The following is a 25188-nucleotide window of genomic DNA, read 5'->3' as shown; positions in this document are numbered from 1 at the left end:
AGCACGTGGCTGCAGGTAGCTATAATGTAGGTGAGACTGTGCGGTGTACACAGTACAGTAACTGGAAATACTTCAAAGAGCCTACACAAGCACCTGGCTGCAGGTAGCTATACTGTAGGTCAGACTGTGCAGGGTACACAGTACAGTAACTGGTAATACTGTAAAAACACCTGCCTGCCTGTCAGTATATTAGGAAGAGAAGAACAGGATCTATCTAAACTGAATACAGTGTATATATGTATATATATATATATATATATATATATATATATATATATATGTATATATACAACACCTGGGATGCATATATATACACAATACACTGTAACTGCAGCTAACTGACTCGATCTGCCTACTCTAACTTCCTAATTGTAAATTCCTAACTTGCCTAATCTAACTTAAATCAAATGACACTGTCTCTCTCTCTTTCTATCTCTGTCTCAACGCCAGAACACACTACACAGGGCCGACATGCAGGCGGCCTTATATAGTGTGGGGCGTGTACTAAACCCCCTGAGCCATAATTGGCCAAAGCCTCCTTGGCTTTGGGCAATTATGGCTCTCTGTACACACAGCGCTGTGATTGGCCAAGCATGTGGGTCATAGTGCATGCTTGGCCAATCATAAGCCAGCAATGCACTGCGATGCCGCAGTGAATTACGGGTCGTGACGCGCCACTCGAATTTGGCACGAACGGACCATATCGTTAGTAATTCGGCGAATGACCGAACACACGATGTTCGAGTCAAACATGGGTTCGACTCGAACACGAAGCTCATCCCTACCCTTCAGAGAGATGGGCCCCTTTTCCCCTCACAGTGAAAGGCCACTTTTGCTCCTCAAAGAGAGAGACCACTTTTGCCCCTCACAGAGAGAGGCCACTTTTGCCCCTCACAGAGTCCCCTCACAGTTCCAGCAGTGTAGTGGATGGTGTTAGTCAGTAGAGCAGTGGACAGTGTCAGTCAGTAGGGCAGTGGACAGTGTCAGTAGAGCAGTGGACGGTGTCAGTCAGTAGGGCAGTGAATGGTGTCAGTCAGTAGAGTAGTGGATGGTGTCAGTCAGTAGGGCAGTGGACGGTGTCAGTAGAGCAGTGGACGGTGTCAGTAGAGCAGTGGATGGAGTCTGTCAGTATAGAAGTGTACAGTTTCAGTCAGTAGAGCAGTGGACGGTGTCAGTTAGTAGGGCAGTGGATGGTGTCAGTAGGGCAGTGGACAGCATCAGCAGAATAATGGACGGTGTCAGCAGAGCAATGGACAGTGTCAGTAGAGCAGTGGACAGTATCAGTAGGGCAGTGGACGGTATCAGTAGGGCAGTGTACAGTGTCAGTAGGGTAGTGGACAGTGTCAGACAGTAGGGCAGTGGATAGGGTCAGTAGTTTTTTATTTTTGTTTTACCAATTTTTTTTTTACAATTTTATTTTTTTATTACTTGTTATTCTTTTGCAGACCAGTTGGGGAGCCTCTGGTAGAATATAGGGGGTCTAAACAAACTTCTGAGGTCTCACTTTTGAGACAGAGAAAGTTATTGAAGACACAATCCTCAATCTGCATCTCTGCAGCTTCAGGTACGCAGATTGAATGATCAGGAAGAGCTCTGTGCTGTCTTCCCATTCACAAATGAATGAACACAGTGAATGATCAGTACCGATCACTCACTGTGTTCATTCACAAAAGGAAGGGGCTGGTAAACAACATATTTACCGGACCCTTCCCTTGCTCTCCGTCGTGCAGCAGCTGTCGGGAATGGAGGAGAGTCACAGCAATGCCTATGAAAGGGGGAGGGGGGCAAGGGATTACAGGGGAAGCTGGCAGCAGAAGTAAGAGGAACCTGGAGAGGAGGGGTGGTGGGGATGGCACTTAGTTGAACCAATGAGCTGTATTTTCCTCCTGCGGCAGCTGAATGCCAGCAGGAGGGAGCTGCAGTAGGAAAATACAGCCCACTAAATACTGCCCCCACCACCCCTCCTCCAGGTTCCAATGGATTGCCAAGCCCCAGATTACGCACACCCCATGCACATGCCTTCATACTGTGCAGAGGAGCTTTTCTCTGATCTGAAATATACTGTCTAACTGTTGAGACAGGTGGCAAGCAGTGGGGAGGGATGCCGCTATGATTTCAGTGATCGGAGTACCAGGGACCTGGGGCAACCACGAGGGGCTACTGCATGTATCTATTATTGTTATTAGGTTACCATTGGAGATATCATCATACTGTGTATGAAGACATGAAAAATATCTATTTGGATTTAATATTATAGTTTGGTATAAACTATATTAACAAACCCAAATAAATATCCACATGTTCTTATTACCAATAAAATAAATATAAAAGTACATTCACAGTGCAAATGATTACTTTAGTAACTTTCCATTTCTTCATACACATTATAATGACAGTATTACATCCCTAATTCTATTCACTTGGAGTGAGAGAGGTGAGGGGAGGACACAAAAGCGAGGAGGGGGCGGGGCCAGTTCACAGAGGGGCAGGGACAGGGCTGGACTGGCCTACCAATTGCCCGGTAGGCCGCCTGCCCTGGGGCCGCTTTGATCTGTGGCTGCAGCGATCCCCTCCCACCTCCTCCTATTGTTTGTCACACACAGTGGGAATGCTGTGTATCATGGAGCTGGGTCTGTGTTTGTTGTCGGCAGCACTGTAACAAGGTCCCACCCCTAGACTGTCTCGTGTGATAGACAGAAAACAGATTCAATCTACTATCACATGAGACGGTCTAGGGGGCGGGATCATGTTACAGCGCCGCCGAAAACACACACAGACCCAGCTCTGTGACACAAAGCACTACGGCTGTGTGTGTGATCCCGAGCAGTCAATGGTGAGGCTGCATTCATGGGCAGTGAGGCTGCATTGTTGGGCATAGTGAGGCTGTAATGATGGGCACCATAAAGCTGCATTAATGGGCACAGTGAGGCTGCATTCATGGGCAGTGATGCTGCATTGTTGGGCACAGTGAGGCTGCAATGATGGGCACTGTACAGCTGTGATGATGGGCACAGTGAGGCTGCAATGATGGACACAGTGAGGCTGCAATGATGGGCACAGTATAGCTGCAATGATGGGCACAGTGAGGCTGCATTGATGGGCACAGTTAGGCTGCAATGATGGCACAGTGAGGCTGCAATGATGGGCACAGTTAGGCAGCAATGATAGGCACTGTAAAGCTGCATTTGATGGGCACAGTGAGGTCGCATTGATGGGCACTGTAAAGCTGCATTTGATGGGCAGTGAGGCTGCGATGATGAGTACAGTGTGACTGCGATGATGGGCACAGTGTGGCTGCGATGATGGGCACAGTGAAAGTGCACTGATGGGCACAGTAAGGCTGCATTCATGGGCACAGTGAGGCTGCATTTAAGGGCACTGTGAAGCTGCATTTGGGCACAGTGAGGCTGCAATGATGGGCAAAGTGAGGCTGCGATGATGGGCACAGTGAGGCTGCATTGATGGGCACAGTGAGAGCGCACTGATGGGCACCATAAAGCTGCATTTGGGCACAGTGAAGCTGCAATGATGGGCACAGTGATGCTGCACTGATGGGCACAGTGAGGCTACATTCATGGGCACCGTAAAGTTGCATTTGATGGGCACAGTGAGACTGCATTGATGGGCACAGTGAGGCTGTATTGTTGGGCACAGTGAGGCTGCATTTGATCAGCACTGGCGAGGCTGCATTTGATCAGCACTGGTGAGGCTGCATTTGATAGGAACTGATGAGGGTGCATTTGATGGGCACTGGTGAGGCTGCATTGATCTCTTGTACCATGTCCGCAGTCTCTGATCATCTCTTGTACCATGTCCACGGTCTCTGACTATCTCTTGTATCATGTCCGCAGTTTCTGACCATCTCTTGTCTTATATCATGTCTGCAGTCTCTGGGGGGGGGGGGGTCAAGAGTGGGAGTGCTGCCAGGATCGGGGTCATGGGAGAAGTCAGATGTGTGTGGACTGTGGAGAGGAGACTATAGGATAAAACCAGAGCCACCAAGCTGGGGCTGACTGACTAAGCCCTGCACGGTGCACCTGAGAGGAGGTCAGTGACAGCACCGCCAGGCCAGTCTGAGGGGGGCACTAATGTAAGGGGGGAGTGAATACAATAATGTAAGGGGGCACTGATATAAAGGTTTCCCCCTTATATCAGTAACCCCACCCCCTTACCTTAGTGTATTCTTTCTGCGGAAGGTGGTCTCTGGTCACCAGAGTCCCCCCTACGTTCCCAGATTCCCTGGAGTCCCCCTTGATGATTGACCACTTTTACCACTTTTAACTGGAATTTGCTTTTATGTATATATAAAGCCCTACGTGCTACATGGTTTTCTCTTTCATGAACAAGAAAATAATGAAGTTATGATGTTGGGCTGGTATAATAATGCTATTGGGCTGGTATGACATTTTTTCCAGGGCTGGTTTTTATTCCCAGTCTGGCCCTGGGCAGGGATATGGAGGACATGGGTCTGAGAGGCAGCAGGATGAGACGTTCTGTGCGAGAGAACGGCCCCACAGCAGATGACCCGCCTCCTCCACTCCCTCCGGCTCTGCCCCACCTGGCATCTGTGTGCAGGGAAGGGGAGTGGTCTATCCTGTCATATATCGGTTCCTCATATGACTCCGCCACCCACATCGACACAGTGATATAAAAGTTAATATCAGAGGGAGGCCGCACGGGCCCCCCTGAAGCAGGGGCCGGGTCGCAATTGCGACCCCTGATGTTACTCCCATGTGAATGTGTATTGTGTGTTTTGTAAAATTGGGAAAGAAAAAGAAAACTTTAATAAAGATGATCTGATTTAAAAAAAAAAAGAATATTAGAGATATAAATGACCATAATGCTCAAGAAGCAAAGGTCTCATTTATTTGCAAAGAAAGTAGAAATGCTAACATAAAACACTAAAAGAATACTACAGAGCATATAAAACAAAAAGAGCAGGGGTAATACAATACCGTAAGTCCTTCCTTTTAGGCTCCAAGCAAAAGAAGAAGCCTCATTATGTGCCCTCACTTTTTAAAATGCACTCAGACACAACCCACACACACACCCTCTGCCCGCCCGTGTAGTCCTCTACCCAATGAGACACAGTAAGAACATCTCCCAGAAAGAATGTTGCGGTCTCCACCAGGTGTTTTCTATAGAGTTCACTCTGGTAGTTGGCTGGAAGTCATTTCTTGTAAGGCAATAATGCCACCCGGAATGACTTCTTCATTCATATTGCCAGGGCATCAAAGTCCCCTTTGGATGGAATGCATTTTAAGAAATCCCAGAGGTCTACCACCAAAGTATTAGGCAGGTCAGTCAGTTTGGATCTCCCTAAGATAAATGTTTGGGACAACAATCTAGCCACTTTAGGAACTTGGATCCGGTAGGCACCATCTTGGATAAAGCTGGGCTTGGAGTGTATGAGGGTTGGGAAGCAAAGAAACATTGTCCAGTTTGGAGGTATCAATCCTCTGGTCCTGTAGCTGCCTCTGTTTAGGAATAGTTTTCAGGTACCTTTTGACAGTTTTTTCATGTCCTGTGAGTATAAAATGCAGTCGTCGAACAGGTGTTTACAGTGCGTGCTGCTTACTCATGGGTCCAGACATGCCCCTCATTTAGTTTATACTCCCACAAGCAATCAGAAAAATTTCTACCCAGGCACCATCTTACCTGTCTCCGATGTAAAGTGTTCTGTTCACCCTTAACATTTTTTGGACATTCAATGGCTCTTGTTCTTTTGCAGGAATTCTGTTGTGACCATTCCCTATGAATACAGGATATGTCCCAAGATCTGAGATAAACAACAGTCAGAAAGAATAGAAGGAAAGAAAAATTACATTGAGTAGAAACCATTAAAGCTAGCTAAATTACCAATATCTATATATTGATTGGTCTGTTATACACACATATGAGCTAGTTGTTTATGTATATTCTCTCAAAACTTGGGAAAATCAGAATATGTTGGTTGCAGTGGGTGGAAGAGAGAGAGAGAGAAAGAGAGACAGGGAGAAATAGACTGCATAGCGAGCCTTTTAAGTACAAGCTATTATAATGCAGCCCAGTTTGCCTGATGTCATCTATATTTATTGCTGGAAAAGCAATTAAGCTTTTTGTTCCTAGTTTGAAACCTGAACTGCTGTGTGTACTTTCACTACCTATACGAAAGCACTAATTTGAGGCTTTCTACCACTAGAGTAAGCCAAGAGAGACTGTCATCATTGCATGTGGTCATCCAAGATGAATGATGATCACTAACCACTACTATTCAGAGCTCAGCAACAGACACTTTAGAGACAGTAGAAAGACCAGGAGGGACATCTTACATCCATTTACTGCCAGTGTACAGAACCTTTGTAAAAATAAATGTCTGCACTAGAAGTTCATGAAGTACATTCTGAACATAAATGTGCAAAACATTATGGTCATTTACTACAGCGCGAATATGCGATTGCGGGAATAAATGCTCTCAAAATAACTCTCGAAATTGCGCTAATTAGCACCCAAATGGAATTCACTATAGCGCTAGGGAAAAAATACTCCCAAAATTGAATTTACTATAGCAACAGGACAACAGATACCGCTCAAACCCTTACTCTTGCTAGAACCTGAAGAATTGCGCATGGAAATAATGTTTAGAGCATGATATGATCGCCTAAATGGTACTTAAATATGTGGTATATTGTTTAAATATAATCTGCTTTTAAACTGCTTTATAGTGGAAGTAAACCCTCCTATTGTTTTCAGCCAAGGAAGCTGCCATCTTGGCCTCTGTTTAATCTAATCTACAACTGCCATGATGCTGCACATGTGATCAGTTATGCCACCAGCCATTGGGTGGTTTGACAGTTTGGTTGAGAGCACAACACATGGGAGTGTTACATTTCCGGCATGTGCTGGAAAGGTAACTGTTTTATGGATGGGTTTACTTCCGCTTTAAAAAGTAATATATACACTGAAATATCTATAAAAGTCTGAGAAGAGATAAATTCCCCCTCTCTTTACAACTATGTGCCAGCATAACTGAGCATGCTCAGACATGCAAACTACTCTCATTTTAACTCCCATGCCTTTTTTACAGAGTGTTATAGTAAATACCAAAATTAGCGCTGGGCTAAAAAGCGTTTTTGAGAGTGAAAATGAGAGTTATGTAGCCCAATGCAAGTTTCAGCCATTAATTATAATGGTATAATTGTAACTTCCCTAAATAATACTTTTAATGTTGAGATATCTTATCTATATCTTTCTCTCAAATAAATTGTCCTTGCAACAATGTTGCTTCTTCTTGGTCTATTTTTTTTCTTTTTTTTAATGTAATCTTTATTTATGACAAAATAAAAAGAATACAAACAATAATAGCTTAGTCAAACATATTTGAGAAGCAAGGATCAATTAAACAGACTGACGTGAGCATCGCCATGCCAGATACACCTTATTAATGCAAAACAAACATTTCAGGACAGGATACATGGCTGGCTCACAATTTACCAATGTTGGCAAAAGTATGTTCAGGTGGATGCACATTTGTTCCCGGCTTGGTTGGCCTGTCCGGACTCACAGGTCCAGCAGAAACCCTGTCCTGCAGGCCCTCAGCGGAGAAGGGGGGCACCAAAGAACCTCCATCTGACCCTCTCCGACCAAAAGTCCTGCCCAGGGGCAAGCGGGAACAGGGCACAAAAATGATAACGGTCCGTCTAAGTCCAAAGGATAGATCTAATCAGCTGAACTGCGCTGCCCAAGGCATCCTCTAAGGGACAGCTCAGCAAGCTCTAACAATGCGACATCCAAGCTGGGCGAGATATGCCCTAGGTCAGAGGTATGCTCTAGCCATGGAGCCCAGATATTATTGAAACGTTCCCTAGTACCTTTGCAAGTTGCCACCCATTCTTCCACTTCCCTAATCTCCTGCACCTTCCGAATCCATTCCTCATGACCAGGAACATGAGCACGCTTCCAGTAAACTGGGAGCAGGCATTTAGCAGCATTCAGATGGTGCGTGTCACGAGGGCCACGTAGCTGATGTGAGACTGAAATAGTGGGGAGGCCTCCCTTGCACCTCGGGTCCTTGAAGCCTCTGGAGATGGAGACAGAGACTTAGTGGACACCGAGTGAAGGGATATTTTAGCTTGCTGTTCACCATTTTAGCTATACACCCCTGTTAAAATGTGTATCCATTTTAGAATAATATGTATATGTGATGTTTATGAGAAGTTAAGTTTCAATTTCTTGTAAATGGTCTGATCTCCCCGAAATGATGTACAAAGTCCTTTCCTGTTAGCCTTTTCCTGTTGTTAGTTTCTATATGAGTTATTAATATTCTATTTTTGCTTGTTTTAAACATCCTTTATGTCTGTATCTTTACTATATATTAATGTAAGGGTTGGACTTTGTTGTGATGTCATTTTGCTTATATGAGGTGAAACACGGAAATAAAATCCTCAGACCATTCTGAGAACTGCATGTATTGACTGCGTGTCATAATTTCTTATCAGAGTGGTCTCCAGGCCTGATGGGTTTGAAGGAACACTCTAGGCAGGATATCATACGAGGGTTCATTTGGTCCTAAAACATCCCTACACCCTTTCAGCTCTGGTGTCAGAAAATGGGGTGGTCATCATCCAAGTTTCTAAGTCCGGTAAGTCTGATTTAATTATTATAATTTCTCTTGCGGTGACCTCTAGTTAAAAGACCGTTTCCCTATATGGGATTAACAGAAGGTGTAGTGTTAAAAACATTTATGTAAATGTATGAACCTCGGTAGAAGTCTGTTCGGGTGACGGGAGTATAAGGAACTCTGAGATAGTTCCAAGGGTTCTGAGAAGCCCAAAGAAGTAATAAAGTACAGTACTGTAAGAAGTTTGATAAAGATATCTGATAAAGTGTGCCAGAAAAACCCAACCTCTTTGCTTACCCTTTCTATCGCTTAGAAGATAAAATAAGATATAAAATAAGATAATCTGTGCATGTTTTGTGTGGATTTTGTCGGACGCTGCGAGGTGACGTGGCGTCCACCACTGTATTATTATGGGTCAGCTTTCAGGGAAGAAGATTCCCCCTCCAGATGTAGGAGAGACATGTAAATGTTTTATAGCCAGAATATGTGGAACTGATTATGTGTATATTAACCCTTGGGTAGATAATCTGGTGGGATGGACTGAAACCATGAGGAGTAGAAACCCGCTTCCCCGACAGGGTGAAAATGATACATTTCACATGGATATGATTAAGGACCTTTGCTTGGGAGATAGGGAAGCCTTCCCATATTACACGGGAGATCCCCAATGGGATAAGGAATATATGAGGAAAGGCGGGGAAAATTGGTTATTGTATGCCCCCTACTGGTATGAGAGAGCGGATAAGAAAATAAGAAAGAAACTATTAGATAAGCACCTGAATGACCACAACATACAGGGATATGTAATACTGACACATAATCACACATAGGTTGTGTCTTTTTTCAACCTCACCTACTATGTAACTATGTAACAATGTAAATCCAAATCCAAGGGACAAGGAAGCCCAGGGTTACATGCTTGTGAGAAGAGTGTATAGAGCCCATTGTGGAGGATTTCTTGAAGAAAGGTATTTTAAAAGAAATCATCTCTCCTTACAACACTCCTATCAACCCTGTTAAAAAGCTGGATGGCAGTTAAAGGTTTGTGCAGGACCTTAGGGCCATAAACAACTTAGTGGTACCAATTGCTCCAATAGTGCCTGATGTGCCATCTTTGCTCACCTCCATACCCTCCGATGCTGAGTATTTTTCTGTAATTAACCTCTCAAGCGCATTTTTTTCTATTCCTGTGAATGAGGAGACACAGCCACTCTTTGCATTCCGCTTTAAAAATCGGACGCTGACCTGGTGTAGATTGCCCCAGGGTTATTTAGACTCACCTGTTGTCTACTCTATTGTCCTCCAAACCACTCTTAGAGCTTGGACACCTGAACATGGTTCAGTCTTGCTGCAGTAAGCAGATGATCTGCTACTCTGCAGCTTGACAAGGGAGGCCGCCCTGGAGCATGGGGGGAATCTTTTGAAATGTCTTTTTGAAAGTGGTCATAAAGTGTCAAAGAAAAGGTTGCAATGGTGTCAGAAAACAGTTGACTATCTAGGGTTTGTTCTTACAAAAGGAGAAAGAAGAGTCAGTCACAAAAGAGCTGCGGCTCTGATGAGTCTGCCCCGCCCACTCAACAGGAAGGACATGCTCACCTTCCTAGGTATGATTAGTTACTGCTGCCAATGGATACCTGACTGCTCTTACTATGACAATCTCCTGAGACAGGCCACAGGTTCAAATATGCCTAACTGTGTTAAATGGACAGATGAAATGTGTAATGCTTTTGTTTATTTAAAATATGCTATGGTAACAGCCCCAGGACTCGGTCTTCCCAATTATAATGTGATGTTTTATTTGTATGCCAGGGAAAATTGTACAACGATGGCAGGTGTCCTGGCTCAGGAGCATGGAGGCAAGCTCCGCCCTGTTAACTGTGAAAAACTCAAGCGCTGTAATGAAATATATGATAAAATAAAAAGGTGATTAAAAATTAAAGGATAAGCTGCAATCAATCAAAAGTGTTCAGACACCCTAATGTTAAGTAAAAATATATAAATTATTGATGCGCTCTAATTAAATTATCAATCAGTGCACAGCTCGCCTCAAATAAATAAATTAGATGAGTTCAATGAATAAACATCAAAGCATAGAAATGCATAAAAATGCATAAAAAATGCATAAAAATTGCATGTGATATACACACTAAAAACAACAATTTATGTGTACAAGTGTGCTTGAATTATATGAATCCAATGGATACAGCCATCAAAGCATAAATGCATAAATTTGCATAAAGTTGCATGTGATAAAACACACTAAACCAGAAAAAATATGTGTATAGGTGTACGTGTGCAACTGTCAGCACTCATAAGCTAGTAATTTGATGAACAATGCATGTTGAAGAATTAAGAAAAAATTAAGAAAAAAAATTAAGTACAATATTCCTCTGACACAAAAAATAATATTAACCCAGCAGTCAATTAATCGTTTTCCATTTGTGATGTAGGGGTTAATTTGTGTGGTGATTAGCAAACTGATTATTAACTTTCATTCATCGGTGCCTCCAAAGTTTCTTTTCCCAGATTTATGAATAAATAGTGGATTGCGCTTTGTTTCACTTTGTATCAGTCTCAGCGCACAGATGAATCATGCAAAATAAAACAAATAGTATCATTGCGCAATGAACAAAACAAAAACAGAGAAGAATAGCCACAGTGATACACTCACATAGAAGCAGTATGTGTTAGGCATAAAGGATACAATCAGCCGCTACGAGCAAGACTCCTCAAAAGCCGCTGCTGCCGTACTGGTGACTCGTAACAGCAGTGATTGTCACTAGCTCCTCCCACGCATTATGTCACAGACCATGTGACTTTCTCAAGGTATCCTCAAGGTATTCTCAAGCAGTCAGGTATCCTAAGACGCCATAGTCTCCATATTTATGTCTAATGGCATCCTGGTTACCATAGTGACAGCAGTTTTTTCATCGGATCATCATACTGCTTTCTTTTAAGCTAAACAAATGTGAAATTACATATACAACAGTCTCCACATGATTTTAATAACATAAAATGATTAAAATTATTTGATTAAAACCTAAATCAAATTTGAAAAACAGGGTATAAATAAAACAATGCTATATTTTCATACGAACGTCCCCCGGGGGTAGTAGTTACACAATACCAGGGCGCTCATCAATTGTGACTAAATGTGCCTTAGCAAATCCAGTCACAAGAATAGACATATAAAACATTAAAAATACAATGATATTAAAAATGAGTTAAGAACAAAAAAATCCAAATTATAAGAACCTCAATAAAATATGATTCCATAAATGGGCCAAGATCCAAATAAATTAGGATCCATTTAAAGCTTATGAATATGTAGTTACTACAAAAATCCTAAACTAAAAAACTACAAAATGGTAGGCCTACTAAAAATTGAGAGATGTATCAAAAATGTGACAGTTAAAATTAGAAGATGTATATACAAACTGGACAGGTGGAATCATAGAACCACCCCAAAAACGAACTAATAATCTGATATAAAACAATTAATATTAAAATCAATGTTTAAACCCCTCGGCGAGAGAGTACCCATCTCGAATATCCATATGGATTTGTTTTTACTTAGTTCTCTTATTTTGTTCGAGCCCTTCCAGTGCGATTTATATCTCTCGATGGCCCAAAATTTTAAACATGTGGGGTCTCTATTATGGTGTGTTGCGAAATGTCTAGAGACACTATGTTTAGGGAAAGCATTCTTGATATTTTGTATATGCTCCCTAATACGCTTCCACATGGGCCTTTTTGTTCTATCTATGTATTGTAGTGAACATGAACATTGCAGAATATAAACTACACCTTCGGTTCTGCAAGAGATAAAATCTTTGATTTCATATTCTTTATTCGTGCTAGTTGATCTAAAATTAGTGCATTTTTGTCCATTAAAATTAGTGTTTTGACAAGCATAGCATATTTTACGCGGATAAAAGCCCTTTCCCTGAAAGAATGACAATTCTGTTACCCTTTTAGGGGGTTCCGGTACATTTTTTGCCACTAAGTCTCTGAATGTTGGCACTCGCCTGTATGTACAACGGGGTCGATCAGGTAGGACACTATGGAGAGTTTTGTCAGCTTTTAACAGGGGCCAATATTTTTTAATAATGTTCTCCACCTGTTTATGATATAGTTCATTATCAAGGGAATATCGTGATTTAATTTACAGTCCTTATTCCTATCTTGGATCAACAAATTTCTCGGTATCTGATAAACTTCTTGAATTTTTTCATCAATAAATTGTTTGTTATACCTTTTGTTCTCAAATTTTTTGCCTATCCAATGTGCCTGTGCAAGATATTCTTTATTATCAGAACAATTTCTCCTCAGATGTATCATCTGTCCTTTCGGGATGTTTATGAGCCATGACTCATGATGACAGCTGTCAGTTGGTATGTAACTGTTTCTTTAAACAGGCTTAAAGAAAGTTTTGGTGCTAATGAGCCCATTATCTATCTGAATTTCTAAATCCAGAGAATGAACAACCCTATCACTAATTTCATATGTGAGCTTGATATTCTTCTGGTTCTCATTCAATTGATCAAACATCTGAATTAAACTTGTCTCATCTCCTTTCCAGATAACAATGCAGTCATCTATAAATCTTTTATAAAGTATCAGATTTTCTGGAACATCGGAGTATATAGCTTCTTCCTCCCATCTAGCCATAAAGATGTTAGCAACACTTGGGGCATATTTTGCACCCATCCCAATGCCACTAAGTTGTCTGTAATATTCTGCATTGTACCAGAAGTAATTATGCTGTAACGCAAAGGCTAGACTTCTCTGGATGAATCTTCTTTGTTTAGAGATGAGATTACTGAATTTTTCCATGGCCCATTTGGATGCCTGAATCGCATCATTATGATCTATCACTGTATATAACGAAGCCACATCTGTTGTTGCAATTAAGTATTTTTCGTCTGGCTTTAAGACAATATTAGCCAGAATTTGGATCAGCTGTTTAGTATCCCTAAGGTAGGCACTAGTATTAGGTACCAGAGGTTGCAAAAACTTGTCAACATATTCACCCAATCTAGCATTTATTGATTGGATGCCATTTATTATAGGTCTACCTGGTGGTTGCTCTAAGTTTTTATGTATTTTTGGCACCGTGTAGATAATGAGTACTCTGCAGGTATCGGGTATTAAATACTTTAATTCATTTTTTGTTAGGATATTTTTAGCACTGCCTTTCAATACTAAATCCAGTTCACGTTTGTATTCATTTGTGGGATTTCCTTTGAGTTTGATGTATGTATTGGTGTCACATAAATGACCTAGTAGTTCTTTGTTATAATAGTCCTTGGACAACACGACAATTGCCCCTCCATTATCCGCCAGCCTAACTACAATTTCCTTGTTTTTTTCCAATTATTTTATTCATGTTTGAATATTCTGAGGTTCATATATTCGTTTCAGTTTCAACTGATCCAATTCCTGCGTTTTCATTATTCTGAGCAGGAGGATTGAACAACGATTTATTTCTCAAGTTACTATGCATAATTCTCCCTGGGGTTTCTATTCTTGTGGTTTGAGTAGATGGGGGGTTATTTAGCACCTATTTCTTGATATTAAGTTTCCTAGTGTACTTTTGAATGGCAACATACATCTCAAATTTCTTGAGGTTTCTTGTGGGGGCATACTAAAGTCCTTTATCTAGTGTGGTTAATTCAGCTTTTGTTAATTCTATTCCACTTATATTGTATATGCCCTCACCTACTGTTCTCTTTTTCTTTTGGATTTTGAATCCACCTCGGCATCCCCTTTTTTGTCTGGACTTCTTTCTTTTATCTTTCTTTTACCGGCATTCTATATCTTGGTTCTCTCCCTGGGGTGACAATCCTGACTTCTCTGTCGAGAGATAAAGTAGTTGACCCTGTTTTATCTTGTTTTAAATTTACCTGCCAATTGAAAACCTGTTCCAATTGGTAATCATTAGTATCTCTCAATTCATCATTAAGGGTCTACAAAGATGAGGAACAGTCGCGCTCTTTTTTAGAATACCGCAGGAACTAAAATATACCTCCCAGGCAAGACAAAATGATAATGAACTATAGTGTCCAACATAAACAGGTGGAGAACATTATTAAAAAATATTAGCCCCTGTTAAAAGCTGACAAAACTCTCCATAGTGTCCTACCTGATCGACCCCGTTTTACATACAGGCGAGTGCCAACATTAAGAGACTTAGTGGCAAAAAATGTCCCGGAACCCCCTAAAAGGGTAACAGAAATGTCATTCCTTCAGGGAAAGGGCTTTTATCCGTGTAAAGGATGCTATGCTTGTCAAAACACTAATTTTAATGGACAAAAATGCACCAAATTTAGATCAACTAGCACGAATAAAGAATATGAAATCAAGGATTTTATCTCTTGCAGAACCGAAGGTGTAGTGTATATTCTGCAATGTTCATGTTCACTACAATACATAGGTAGAACAAAAAGGCCCATGTGGAAGCGTATTAGGGAGCATATACAAAATATCAAGAATGCTTTCCCTAAACATAGTGTCTCTAGACATTTCGCAACACACCATAATAGAGACCCCACATGTTTAAAATTTTGGGCCATCGAGAGATATAAACCGCACTGGAAGGGCTCGAACAAAATAAGAGAACTAAGTAAAAACGAATCCAGATGGATATTCGAGATGGGTACTCTCTCGCCGAGGGGTTTAAACATTGATTTTGATATTAATTGTTTTATATCAGATTATTAGTTCGTTTTTGGGGTGGTTCTATGATTCCACCTGTCCAGTTTGTATATACATCTTCTAATTTTAACTGTCACATTTTTGATACATCTCTCAATTTTTAGTAGGCCTACCATTTTGTAGTTTTTTAGTTTGGGATTTTTGTAGTAACTACATATTCATAAGCTTTAAATGGATCCTAATTTATTTGGATCTTGGCCCATTTATGGAATCATATTTTATTGAGGTTCTTATAATTTGGATTTTTTTGTTCTTAACTCATTTTTAATATCATTGTATTTTTTATGTTTTATATGTCTATTCTTGTGACTGGATTTGCTAAGGCACATTTAGTCACAATTGATGAGCGCCCTGGTATTGTATAGCAGGGATGTGAAATGTTAGTAACTACCACCAGAGGGAGTTTGTATGAAAATATAGCATTGTTCTATTTATACCCTCTTTTTCAAATTTGATTTAGGTTTTAATAAAATAATTGTAATCATTTTATGTTAATTCAATTATGTGGAGACTGTTGTATATGTAATTTCACATTTGTTTAGCTTAAAAGGAAGCAGTATGATGATCCGATGAAAAAATCACTGTCACTATGGTAACCAGGATGCCATTAGACATAAATATGGAGACTATGGCGTCTTAGGGATATCCTTGAGAAAGTCACGTGGTCTGTGACATAACGCGTGGGAGGAGCTAGTGACAAGCACTGCTGTTACGAGTCACCAGTACAGCAGCAGCGGCTTTTGAGGAGTCTCGCTTGTAGCGGCTGATTGCATCCTTTATGCCTAACACATACTGGTTCTATGTGAGTGTATCACTGTGTCTATTCTTCTTTCTTCTATTTTTGTTTTGTTCATTGCGCAATTATACTATTTGTTTTATTTTGCATGATTCATCTGTGTCTGAGACTGATACAAAGTGAAACAAAGCGCAATCCACTATTTATTCATAAATCTGGTAAAAGAAACTTTGGAGGCACCGATGAATGAAAGTTAATAATCAGTTTGCTAATCACCACACAAATTAACCCCTACATCACAAATGGAAAACGATTAATTGACTGCTGGGTTAATATTATTATTTGTGTCAGAGGAATATTGTACTTAATTTTTTTCTTAATTCTTCAACATGCATTGTTCATCAAATTACTAGCTTATGAGTGCTGATAGTTGCACACGTACACCTATACACATATTTTTTCTATTTTAGTGTGTTTTATCACATGCAATTTTATGCAATTTTATGCATTTATGCTTTTACGGCTGTATCCATTGAATTCATATAATTCACGTACACTTGTACGCATACATTTTTGTTTTAGTGTGTATATCACAAGCAATTTTATGCATTTTTTAAGCTCCGCCCTGTTGCTTTTTTCTCAAATGTGGTACCAGTACCAGTTCAGGGCATGCCCGCATGTCTCAGAGCTTTAGCATCTTGTGCTATGGTGGTAGAGATGGCTGCAACTTTCACTTTGGGCCATGATACTACCTTGTATACTACTCATAATGTGTCCACATTGCTGAGGAATATACACATGCAACACATGTCCGCCCAAAGGTTGAGCGGCTATGAGGTGATACTGTTGTCAAATCCAAAATTGCATATTAAATATGCATCCCCTAATGCAGGCCCAGCTCCAATTTTAAATGCCCTGCTAGGATTAAAAGGAGAGCAGGATGAGGTGGTGCCACAGCATGACTGCACCAACCTCCTCCACCAAGACACATCTCCCAGACCTGACTTGTCCCCTACTGCTTTGCCAAATGTGCAAAATGTGTATGTGGATGGATCTTGTTCTAGGCCAAATGATCACACATATCATGCAGGATATGCGGTTGTGCAACTTCCAGATGTCATACTTGAGGCCAAACCTATCCCATATCAATCAGCACAAGCTGCAGAATTGATTGCACTCACCAGGGCATGCCAAATATTTGAAGGTCGAGATGTGAATACTTACATTGACTCCAAATATGGGTATGGCGTGGTATATGACTTCAGTGTCATATGGAGTAGGTGGGGTTTCATTGCAGCTGATGGAAAAAGCATCTCCCATTCCTCTCTAGTAGTGTTATTGTTAAAAGCCATTCAGTTGCCTAGAACTCTTGCCATAATATATTGCAGAGCAGATACAGGCAACAAACAGAGGTAGCTAGAGGAAATGCCCTAGCTGACTCAGCAGCCAGACAAGCAGCTATCTCTCAACCAGCTGAAATCCAAATGCCAATGTTAGAGCCTGAACTACCTTGTTTTGACCATGTACTGTATGACCTACAAGATTATGCCTCAGAAGCCGACATGAGAGATTGGGAAAAAGTAGGTTCACAAATAGATCCAAAAACAGGACTTTTGTGCAAAGAGGGGAAGGTATGTACACCAATGGCAAGTGTATCACTTTTTATTGCCCAGTATCATGGAATAGGTCACAGAGGCTGGAAGGCAACTTGTGAATTAATAGGCAAGGATTTTTACATTTCAGATCTCCCCTGGTTGACAAGGGATTATGTGTCCAGGTGTATTACTTGCATTAGGAACAACCCAAACATTCCAAACAAAGCGAAACACGGACATTTGGTATATCCCAGTACACCTTTCACCCACCTCCAAATTGATTTCACACACATGCCCAAGCTAGGCAAAAGACAGGAATATCTTTTGGTAATTGTGGACATGTTCTCAAGATGGGTTGAACTCTTTGTAACTACAAAGGAAGACGCACAAACAGTAGTGAAAATTCTCACACAGGAAATTATTCCTCGATGGGGATGCCCACTTCAAATAAACTCAGACAGAGGTCCTGCATTCAACTCAAAAGTATGTCAGGACTTGGTACACTCGCTACAAATAGAATGGAAGTTTCACATTCCATATCATCCCCAAAGTTCAGGGATAGTGGAGAGGGTAAATAGGACCGTGAAAGATAAAATAAGGAAAGCCACAGGCGGAACTTTTGTCCATTGGAAGAAGGTTCTCCCAGCGGTCTTGGCCGAGATAAGAAGTACTCCTTCCAAAACTACAGGCTACTCTCCTTTTGAAGTGCTGATGGGTCGTCCCTTTCCCACTTCCTGGGCCAGAGCACCTCTTATGATAGAGCAGGGGGATTTGGATTTGGTACAGTCAGAGTATGTGAGGAAACTAATCAAAACTTTGGATACAGTTGAGAGAAATGTTGCACCTCTCCTTTTTCTTCACAGGAACCTACCCATCCTTTTAAAGTAGGAGACACGGTGGTGGTCCAGCAGTTGAATAGAAGCAACAAGCGGGAATATCCTTTTGGACCTCCTACTATGGTGATTGCAGTGACCAGAACGGCTATCCTGGTGGAAAATTGCCAATCCTGGATCCATGCCAGCCGAGTGAAAAAGGTTGCCCAAAGCCCCAAGAGCAGGAAGGAGATCCTAAACACAGGAGGCCCTCAAGCAGAAGTCCAAGCAGATGAAGGAGGAGTTCCTGGAAAAGCAGGTCCGGCCACAGACTTCTGGCAAGGCATTTTGCCTCCTGTTCCTGATCACCTTGATAGTGTTCCCGCCCACTTGGATCATCACTAACTGTATCTACCACCCTGAAGATTTGGGTGCCATTAAAAGTATTTGTGGGAACACACATACATAGGAGAACGTTATAGTGATACAAGTTAGAAATAAGAGAGACATTGAAGATAATTTTGCTGATAAAATGCTTTTGCTAAAATTTAAATATGCTTATGCTCAGAAATCAGGATTTCAGAAATGTTGGATCTGTAGTAAACTGCACCCTAGCACCATTAGGATACCCCTAATGGCTATACCTTTAAATATTAAATATTAAATAAATCCCCTTTTGAATGTCAGCAGAAGAATTAATGACACCATTTCCTTTCACATCATCAATAGAAGCCATAATCCTACCTGGTGTTTTAATTTAGGGAATTCTACTAGAAATGCTTATACCTGTAGTCTATCGGTTTTAAACATCTCTGACTGCTATGCCCCTAGTGGTGAGTCCTGTTCCTTATATCAGGCTCATCCAAATAAGACTGTTGTAAAAACATATTTAAATAAAACTCTTGGCTCTAAAAATGATAGTAGTAAACCTGTACAGCAGTTGTTTCAGGTTCTGGCAATAGTTACAGCACTAGATCTAGAGACTGCTGTGAATATGCCTTTCCCGTTTGGTAACCACACTTATGTTTGTTGTGGAAAGACTTGTTATCCCTGGATTCCACAAGAGGCCCAAGGCTGGTGTTACCTGGCCTCACTGGTGCCCATAATGGGAGTGGTAGGCGATAGTGATGGGAGTCATTTACTTGAAGCTAGCATACACCCAAGGTATCCATTAAAACATTGTAATAAGAGAGAGTTATTCCTTAAAAAGGATATGGCCTGGGCATGGTTCCCTTCCTGGACAGGATGGGGAATAGATTTGATGAAAAGGTTAAATAATTACTCAGGAATTATTGATGAGATGATGGAAAAGAACTCTGATGACATTTCTAAACTTAATATTGAAACTAGGGCTATTAGAAAACAGCTAGAATTGCATGACTTAGCCATTGAAAGCATGAGTTCAGCCCTTACAGGATTATGTGAAATGACTGAGGATTATGAATGTTGTACTTGGGTACACAATACTAGTATAGAGGTACCAGATTATTATGATGTGATAGCTCAGCATAGGAAAGAGGTGGCCAAGCTGCAACAAGAGGCTCGCAATATAGCCCAGACCTGGAGTCCTTTTGGAAATGTTGATTTTGGATTTGGAGGGATATTCTCTTGGATAAGGGATACTGCCATAATTTTAATCATGATTGTGCTTTTTTCCTTTTTCTTTATCTTGTGTATAAGCTTATTATGTGCTTTATTAATAGAGCCACTCACATTTCAGATCCCTCATCTCCCAATAAAACTTATCTCAGTATGTATCATCAGAAGCAGGTTGATACACCATGATACCACCATGATAAGGAAGTGAGATCATACATTAATGATCTAAGAGGGGATTGAAGGGATATTTTAGCTTGCTGTCCACCATTTCAGCTATACACCCCTGTTAAAATGTGTATCCATTTTAGAATAATATGTATATGTGACGTTTATGAGAAGTTAAGTTTCAATTTCTTGTAAATGGTCTGATCTCCCCAAAATGATGTACAAATTCCTTTCCTGTTAGCCTTTTCCTGTTGTTAGTTTCTATATGAGTTATTAATATTCTATTTTTGCTTGTTTTAAAACATCCTGTATGTCTGTATCTTTACTATATATTAATGTAAGGGTTGGACTTTTGTTGTGATGTCATTTTGCTTATATGAGGTGAAACACGGAAATAAAATCCTCAGACCATTCTGAGAACTGCATGTATTGACTGCGTGTCATAACTTCTTATCAGAGTGGTCTCCAGGCCTGATGGGTTTGAAGGAACACTCTAGGCAGGATGTCATACGAGGGTTCATTTGCTCCTAAAACATCCCTACACCCTTTCACAGAGTAGCATGGGTGCCAGGGGTGCAGAGCACCGTGCAAGCCTCAGTCTGAGATCTGAGCCGAGGTCAAGTCCAGTTTGGCAACGAAGTATAAAAGGGTTAATCAGAAGAAGAATGGTCGAGATCCAAGCCAGGGTCGGTTCCAATCTGGCAGCTGAGTACAAAAGGGGCAAAGAAGTAGAATGGTCAAGGTACAAATCTGAGGTCAATGGCAAGCAGCAATCAAGAGTAGTCAAATAGGTTTCCAGGTTACATCAAGTTCAGACAGATCACACACTAGCACAGGAACAAGGGGGGGCTGAAGATAATCCAGCAATTTGGCAGTGTCTGGGCTGGGCTTATATAAGGAAGTTTGAGTTTCCTGTGCACCTCCTGGGCATTTTCCCGCCTTCTTCCATCAGGTTGAGGTCACTTCCTGTGCGCCTCCTGGGCATTTTCCCGCCTTTTTCCATCAGGTTGAGGTCACTTCCTGTGCACCTCCTGGGTATTTTCCCACCTTTTTCCATCTGGTTGAAGTCACTTCCTGCGCGCCTACTGGTCATTTTCCTGCCTTTTTCCATCAGGTCTTCTGGGCAGGTGCGGGTTGGCGCACTGAGGTGTCTTTGGCGCATGCACAGTTGGCACGGATTTCCTCTTGCGGCAACGTGTCATTGGTGCATGCGTAGTAAGCCCTGGACTCTTACAGAGCCCCCCGAAGGGGCAGCCTCCGGACGCCCGTCCTGGATGAAGCTCGCTGAAAGAACTGCCGGAGAAGATCTGGAGCATGGATATGCGACTCGGGTTCCCAGGAACTCTCTTCAGGGCTGTAACCCCTCCACCGTACCAGAAATTGGCATCCCTGGCCCCTTCTACGGCAGTCCATGATGGCCTCCACCTCTTACTCCTCAATCCCTTTAATCATAGAGGGAGGTGGAGGACAGGCCCCACATTCCCCAAAGGGGTTGGGGGCCACTGGCTTCAGGAGGGTGGCATGGAAGACAGGGTGGATCCGGTAAGTTGAGGGCAGTTTGAGTTTGTAGACAACAGGGTTGAATCGGGACAGGACAGGGAAGGGCCCAATGAACTTAGGGCCCAATTTCATGGAGGGACAGGCCAACTTCAAATGCTTGGTAGACAGCCAAACCTTGTCTCCCGGTTGAAGATCCAGGTCCCCCCGCCACCTTCGATCATAGATGGTCTTGTAATCCAGCTGTGCCTTGGCCATGGTATCCTTTAGGAGCTCTAAGTTGTTGTGTAGAAACTCCACTCTGTTCCAGACAGCCGGGACCGAAGCAGAAGCTGGTAGGACAGGGGAAAAAGAAGGGTGGTACCCCAGGTTGGCATAGAACGGTGATTGCTTAGTGGTAGAATGTATTGTGGTATGCAAATTCTGCGCATGGAAGTAGGGATGCCCAATTGTCTTGGACAAAGGTGGAGAAACAACAAAGGTACTGTTCAAGAGTTTGGTTTGTGAGTTTGTCCATTGGTCTGAGGGTGGTAGGCCGAAGAGTAGTGGTTCTCGATGTCTAAAGCAAGACAGAGCTCCTTCCAGAATTTAGAGGTAAATTGGACCCTACAATCTGATACAATATTGCTGGGGACCCTATGGAGGCGTATGATCAACTTCATAAAAGCCTGAGCTGTTTCTGGGGCGGAAAGAGTGCCAATCTTAGGAATCAAATGAGCCATTTTTGTAAGGCAGTCCACAACAACAAATATGGATGTAAACCCATCAGAGGGTGGTAGCTCCACTATGTAATCCATGCTGATCTGTTCCCAGGGTCTGGAGGGAACAGGCAGGGGCATAGGAGACCCCATGATTTATTCTTTTCCATTTTGCTGTAATTGAATCTCTGAAGCATCGACCTCCAAAATGTAAGGCAGGGCTGGGTCGTGATGACGAAGGCCCGGGGCCGAGGTGAATTGCTTCTTGAGATAGTCAAAAGCCATTTGTGCTGAGGGGTACCACAAAAAACGGCTGTTTTGCTTGGTGAGTTGTGTGATAGGTGAAATTATTGACGAGAAGCCTTTAATGAATCTTCTATAAAAATTGGCGAATCCCACAAACCACTGGATGCTCTTACGGTCTGAGGGTACTGGCCATTCAAGAACTGCAGTTACCTTCTGGGGGTCTATGGATATGCCAGAAGTCGAAATAATGAGGCCAAGGAATTATGTGGTATCTTTCTCAAACTCACATTTTTCAAGCTTAGAGTTTATGGGCTCGGAGGTAAAAAAGGACTTTTCGCATGTGGATGTGATGTGCCCTGACGGAAGGTGAAAAAACAAGAAAATCCTGGTCAAGAAAATCCCGAAAGATGTCGTTCATTAAGTGTTGGAAAGTTGCTGGGGCGTTACACAGCCCAAATAGCATGACCAGATACTCAAAATGGCCAAACCTAGTACGAAAGGCCGTTTTCCATTCATCTCCCTCTCTTATCCGTTTTAAATTGTGGGCCCCCCGTAAGTCCAAGTTTGAGAAGACCTTGGCGGTGCGGAACCTCTGAACAAGCTCAGGGACTAGAGGCAACGGGTATTGATTCTTGATTGTGATACTGTTCAATTCCCTGTAGTCGATACATGGTCTTAAAGAATGGTCCTTGTTTTCCACAAAGAAGAGTCCAGAGCCAGCAGGAGAGGTAGAGGGCCGGATGAACACTTTCCTAAGATTGTCATCAATGTATTTTCGGAGGACTTCTAATTCAGGCTCAGAGAGTGGGAAGATCCTCCCAAATGGTATTGCAGAACCAGGAAGAAGCTCAATGGGGCAATCATATGGCCGGTGAGGCGGTAGAGATTCAGCCCCCTTCTTGTCGAAGACGTCCAGGAAGTCTCTGTAAACCTGGGGGAGAAGAGTGTTGTCATCTGTGGAAAGGGGTTGAACCATCAAACAGGCTCGTTGTGGGAAACAGTGGTGTAAGCAATAGGGTGAGCCGAAAGACACAACTTCAGTGGACCAATCAATCTGTGGCTGGTGCTGTCGAAGCCACGGTAACCCCAAAATAACCGGAAAAACGGGGGAAGAAATCACGTCCAGTCGAAGATATGGCGGCCAATATGAGAGTGGTCTCATGGGTTAAGGGACCCGAGGTTGGTGTGGAGCCATCTGCTAGATGAACGGTAAATGGCTGGGGCTTCTTGCATAGTGGGATTCTATACTTTTTGGAGAAGTGGATGTCAATAAAGCAGCTGCAAGCCCAAGTCAATAGTGGCTTCTACTCGGATTATCCTTCAAAGAGAGGCAGAGGTTGAGATGCAAGGATTTAACAATGTACGGCGAAACAGATGAGGGTTCGATCCACTTACTCGGCCTAATGGGACAACCCTGAAGAAAGTGACCCGCTCCACCACAATACAGGTATAGATTGTTCAGGCGATGGCATTGTCGCTCTTCGGGTGTGAGGGGTGCATAAACTAAACCTAATTGCATCGGTTCTGCGTCATGAATTGGGGTTGATGCGTGGGTCTCAGGTGTTCTCAGGTGTGGAGCCATGGGTACTCGTGGGAGCATCCGTGTGGGACGGGCCATACCGGATCATTCCCTACAATGTTCTCTGAGTCTGCGATCAAGCTGGATAGCCAACTGAATTGTAGGTTCCAATGTATCAGGGAGCCCCACTCTTGCTAATTCGTCTTTGAGGGGCTCGGACAGGCCCAAGCGAAACTGATGGCGCAAGACAGCGTCGATCCATGCAGTGTCTGCAGCCCACTTGCTGAATTTCGTTACGTAGTCCTCAATAGGGCATTTCCCCTCATTTCCCCTGTTGTAGAGAGGTCAACACTGTTTCAGCCATGGTGGTTTGTTGTGGGTCATCATAGAGAATTGCCATGGCATCGAAGAAAAAAGAGTGAGTGCAGTATAGGACTCTCCCTTTCCAATAGCTGATGAGCCCATGCCTGAGGTTCTTCTGTAAGTAAGGCTACTACAAACCCGACGTTTGTATCCTCTGAAGAGAAGGTCCTAGGCTGTAAGGTAAAGTATAGCTGACAGGCATTCCTGAAAGCCCAGAACTCGAACCCCTGAAAAGCGTTCCGGAGCTGGAGTAGAGATGGGCTGCTCCATAGCCATAACAGGTGGTTCCGCAGGGCTCAGAACTGAGGTGTTGGCCATTGCAGTCAGCCAGCCTTCCTGTTGAAAGAACCACTTTTGTATGGATATCAGGGCCTGAGACACAGAGGCCACTTGTTGGCACAGGGCCTCGAAGGTGGAAGCACTACCCTCAGTCTCAGACATGGCTGGATTATTCTGTCATGAGGGCCACGTACCTGATGTGAGACCGAAGTAGTGGGGAGGCCTCCCTTGCACCTGGGGTCCTTGAAGCCTCTGGAGATGGATACAGAGAGTAAGGCTACTACAAACCCGATGTTTGTATCCTCTGAAGAGAAGGTCCTAGACTGTAAGGTAAAGTATAGCTGACAGGCGTTCCTGAAAGCC

The 25188-nt window shown here is 42.5% G+C and overlaps 1 protein-coding gene across 4 annotated transcripts in view; it reads right to left on the bottom strand.

Annotated features, from left to right (window-relative positions):
• Nucleotides 1-25188, bottom strand: part of SEMA6B (semaphorin 6B) — a 1880978-nt gene that overhangs the window by 1469827 nt on the left and 385963 nt on the right. For all 4 annotated transcript variants that reach the window (XM_073594847.1, XM_073594838.1, XM_073594868.1 and 1 more), the window contains one exon: nt 5659-5779. In XM_073594847.1, the coding sequence (XP_073450948.1) occupies nt 5659-5779 (121 nt within the window). The remainder of the gene's footprint in view (nt 1-5658; nt 5780-25188) is intronic.

Source organism: Aquarana catesbeiana, linkage group LG01 (genome assembly GCF_042186555.1).
Source record: "Aquarana catesbeiana isolate 2022-GZ linkage group LG01, ASM4218655v1, whole genome shotgun sequence".
NCBI lineage: Eukaryota > Metazoa > Chordata > Amphibia > Anura > Ranidae > Aquarana > Aquarana catesbeiana.
This window is presented reverse-complemented; position numbering and strand designations above follow the sequence as displayed.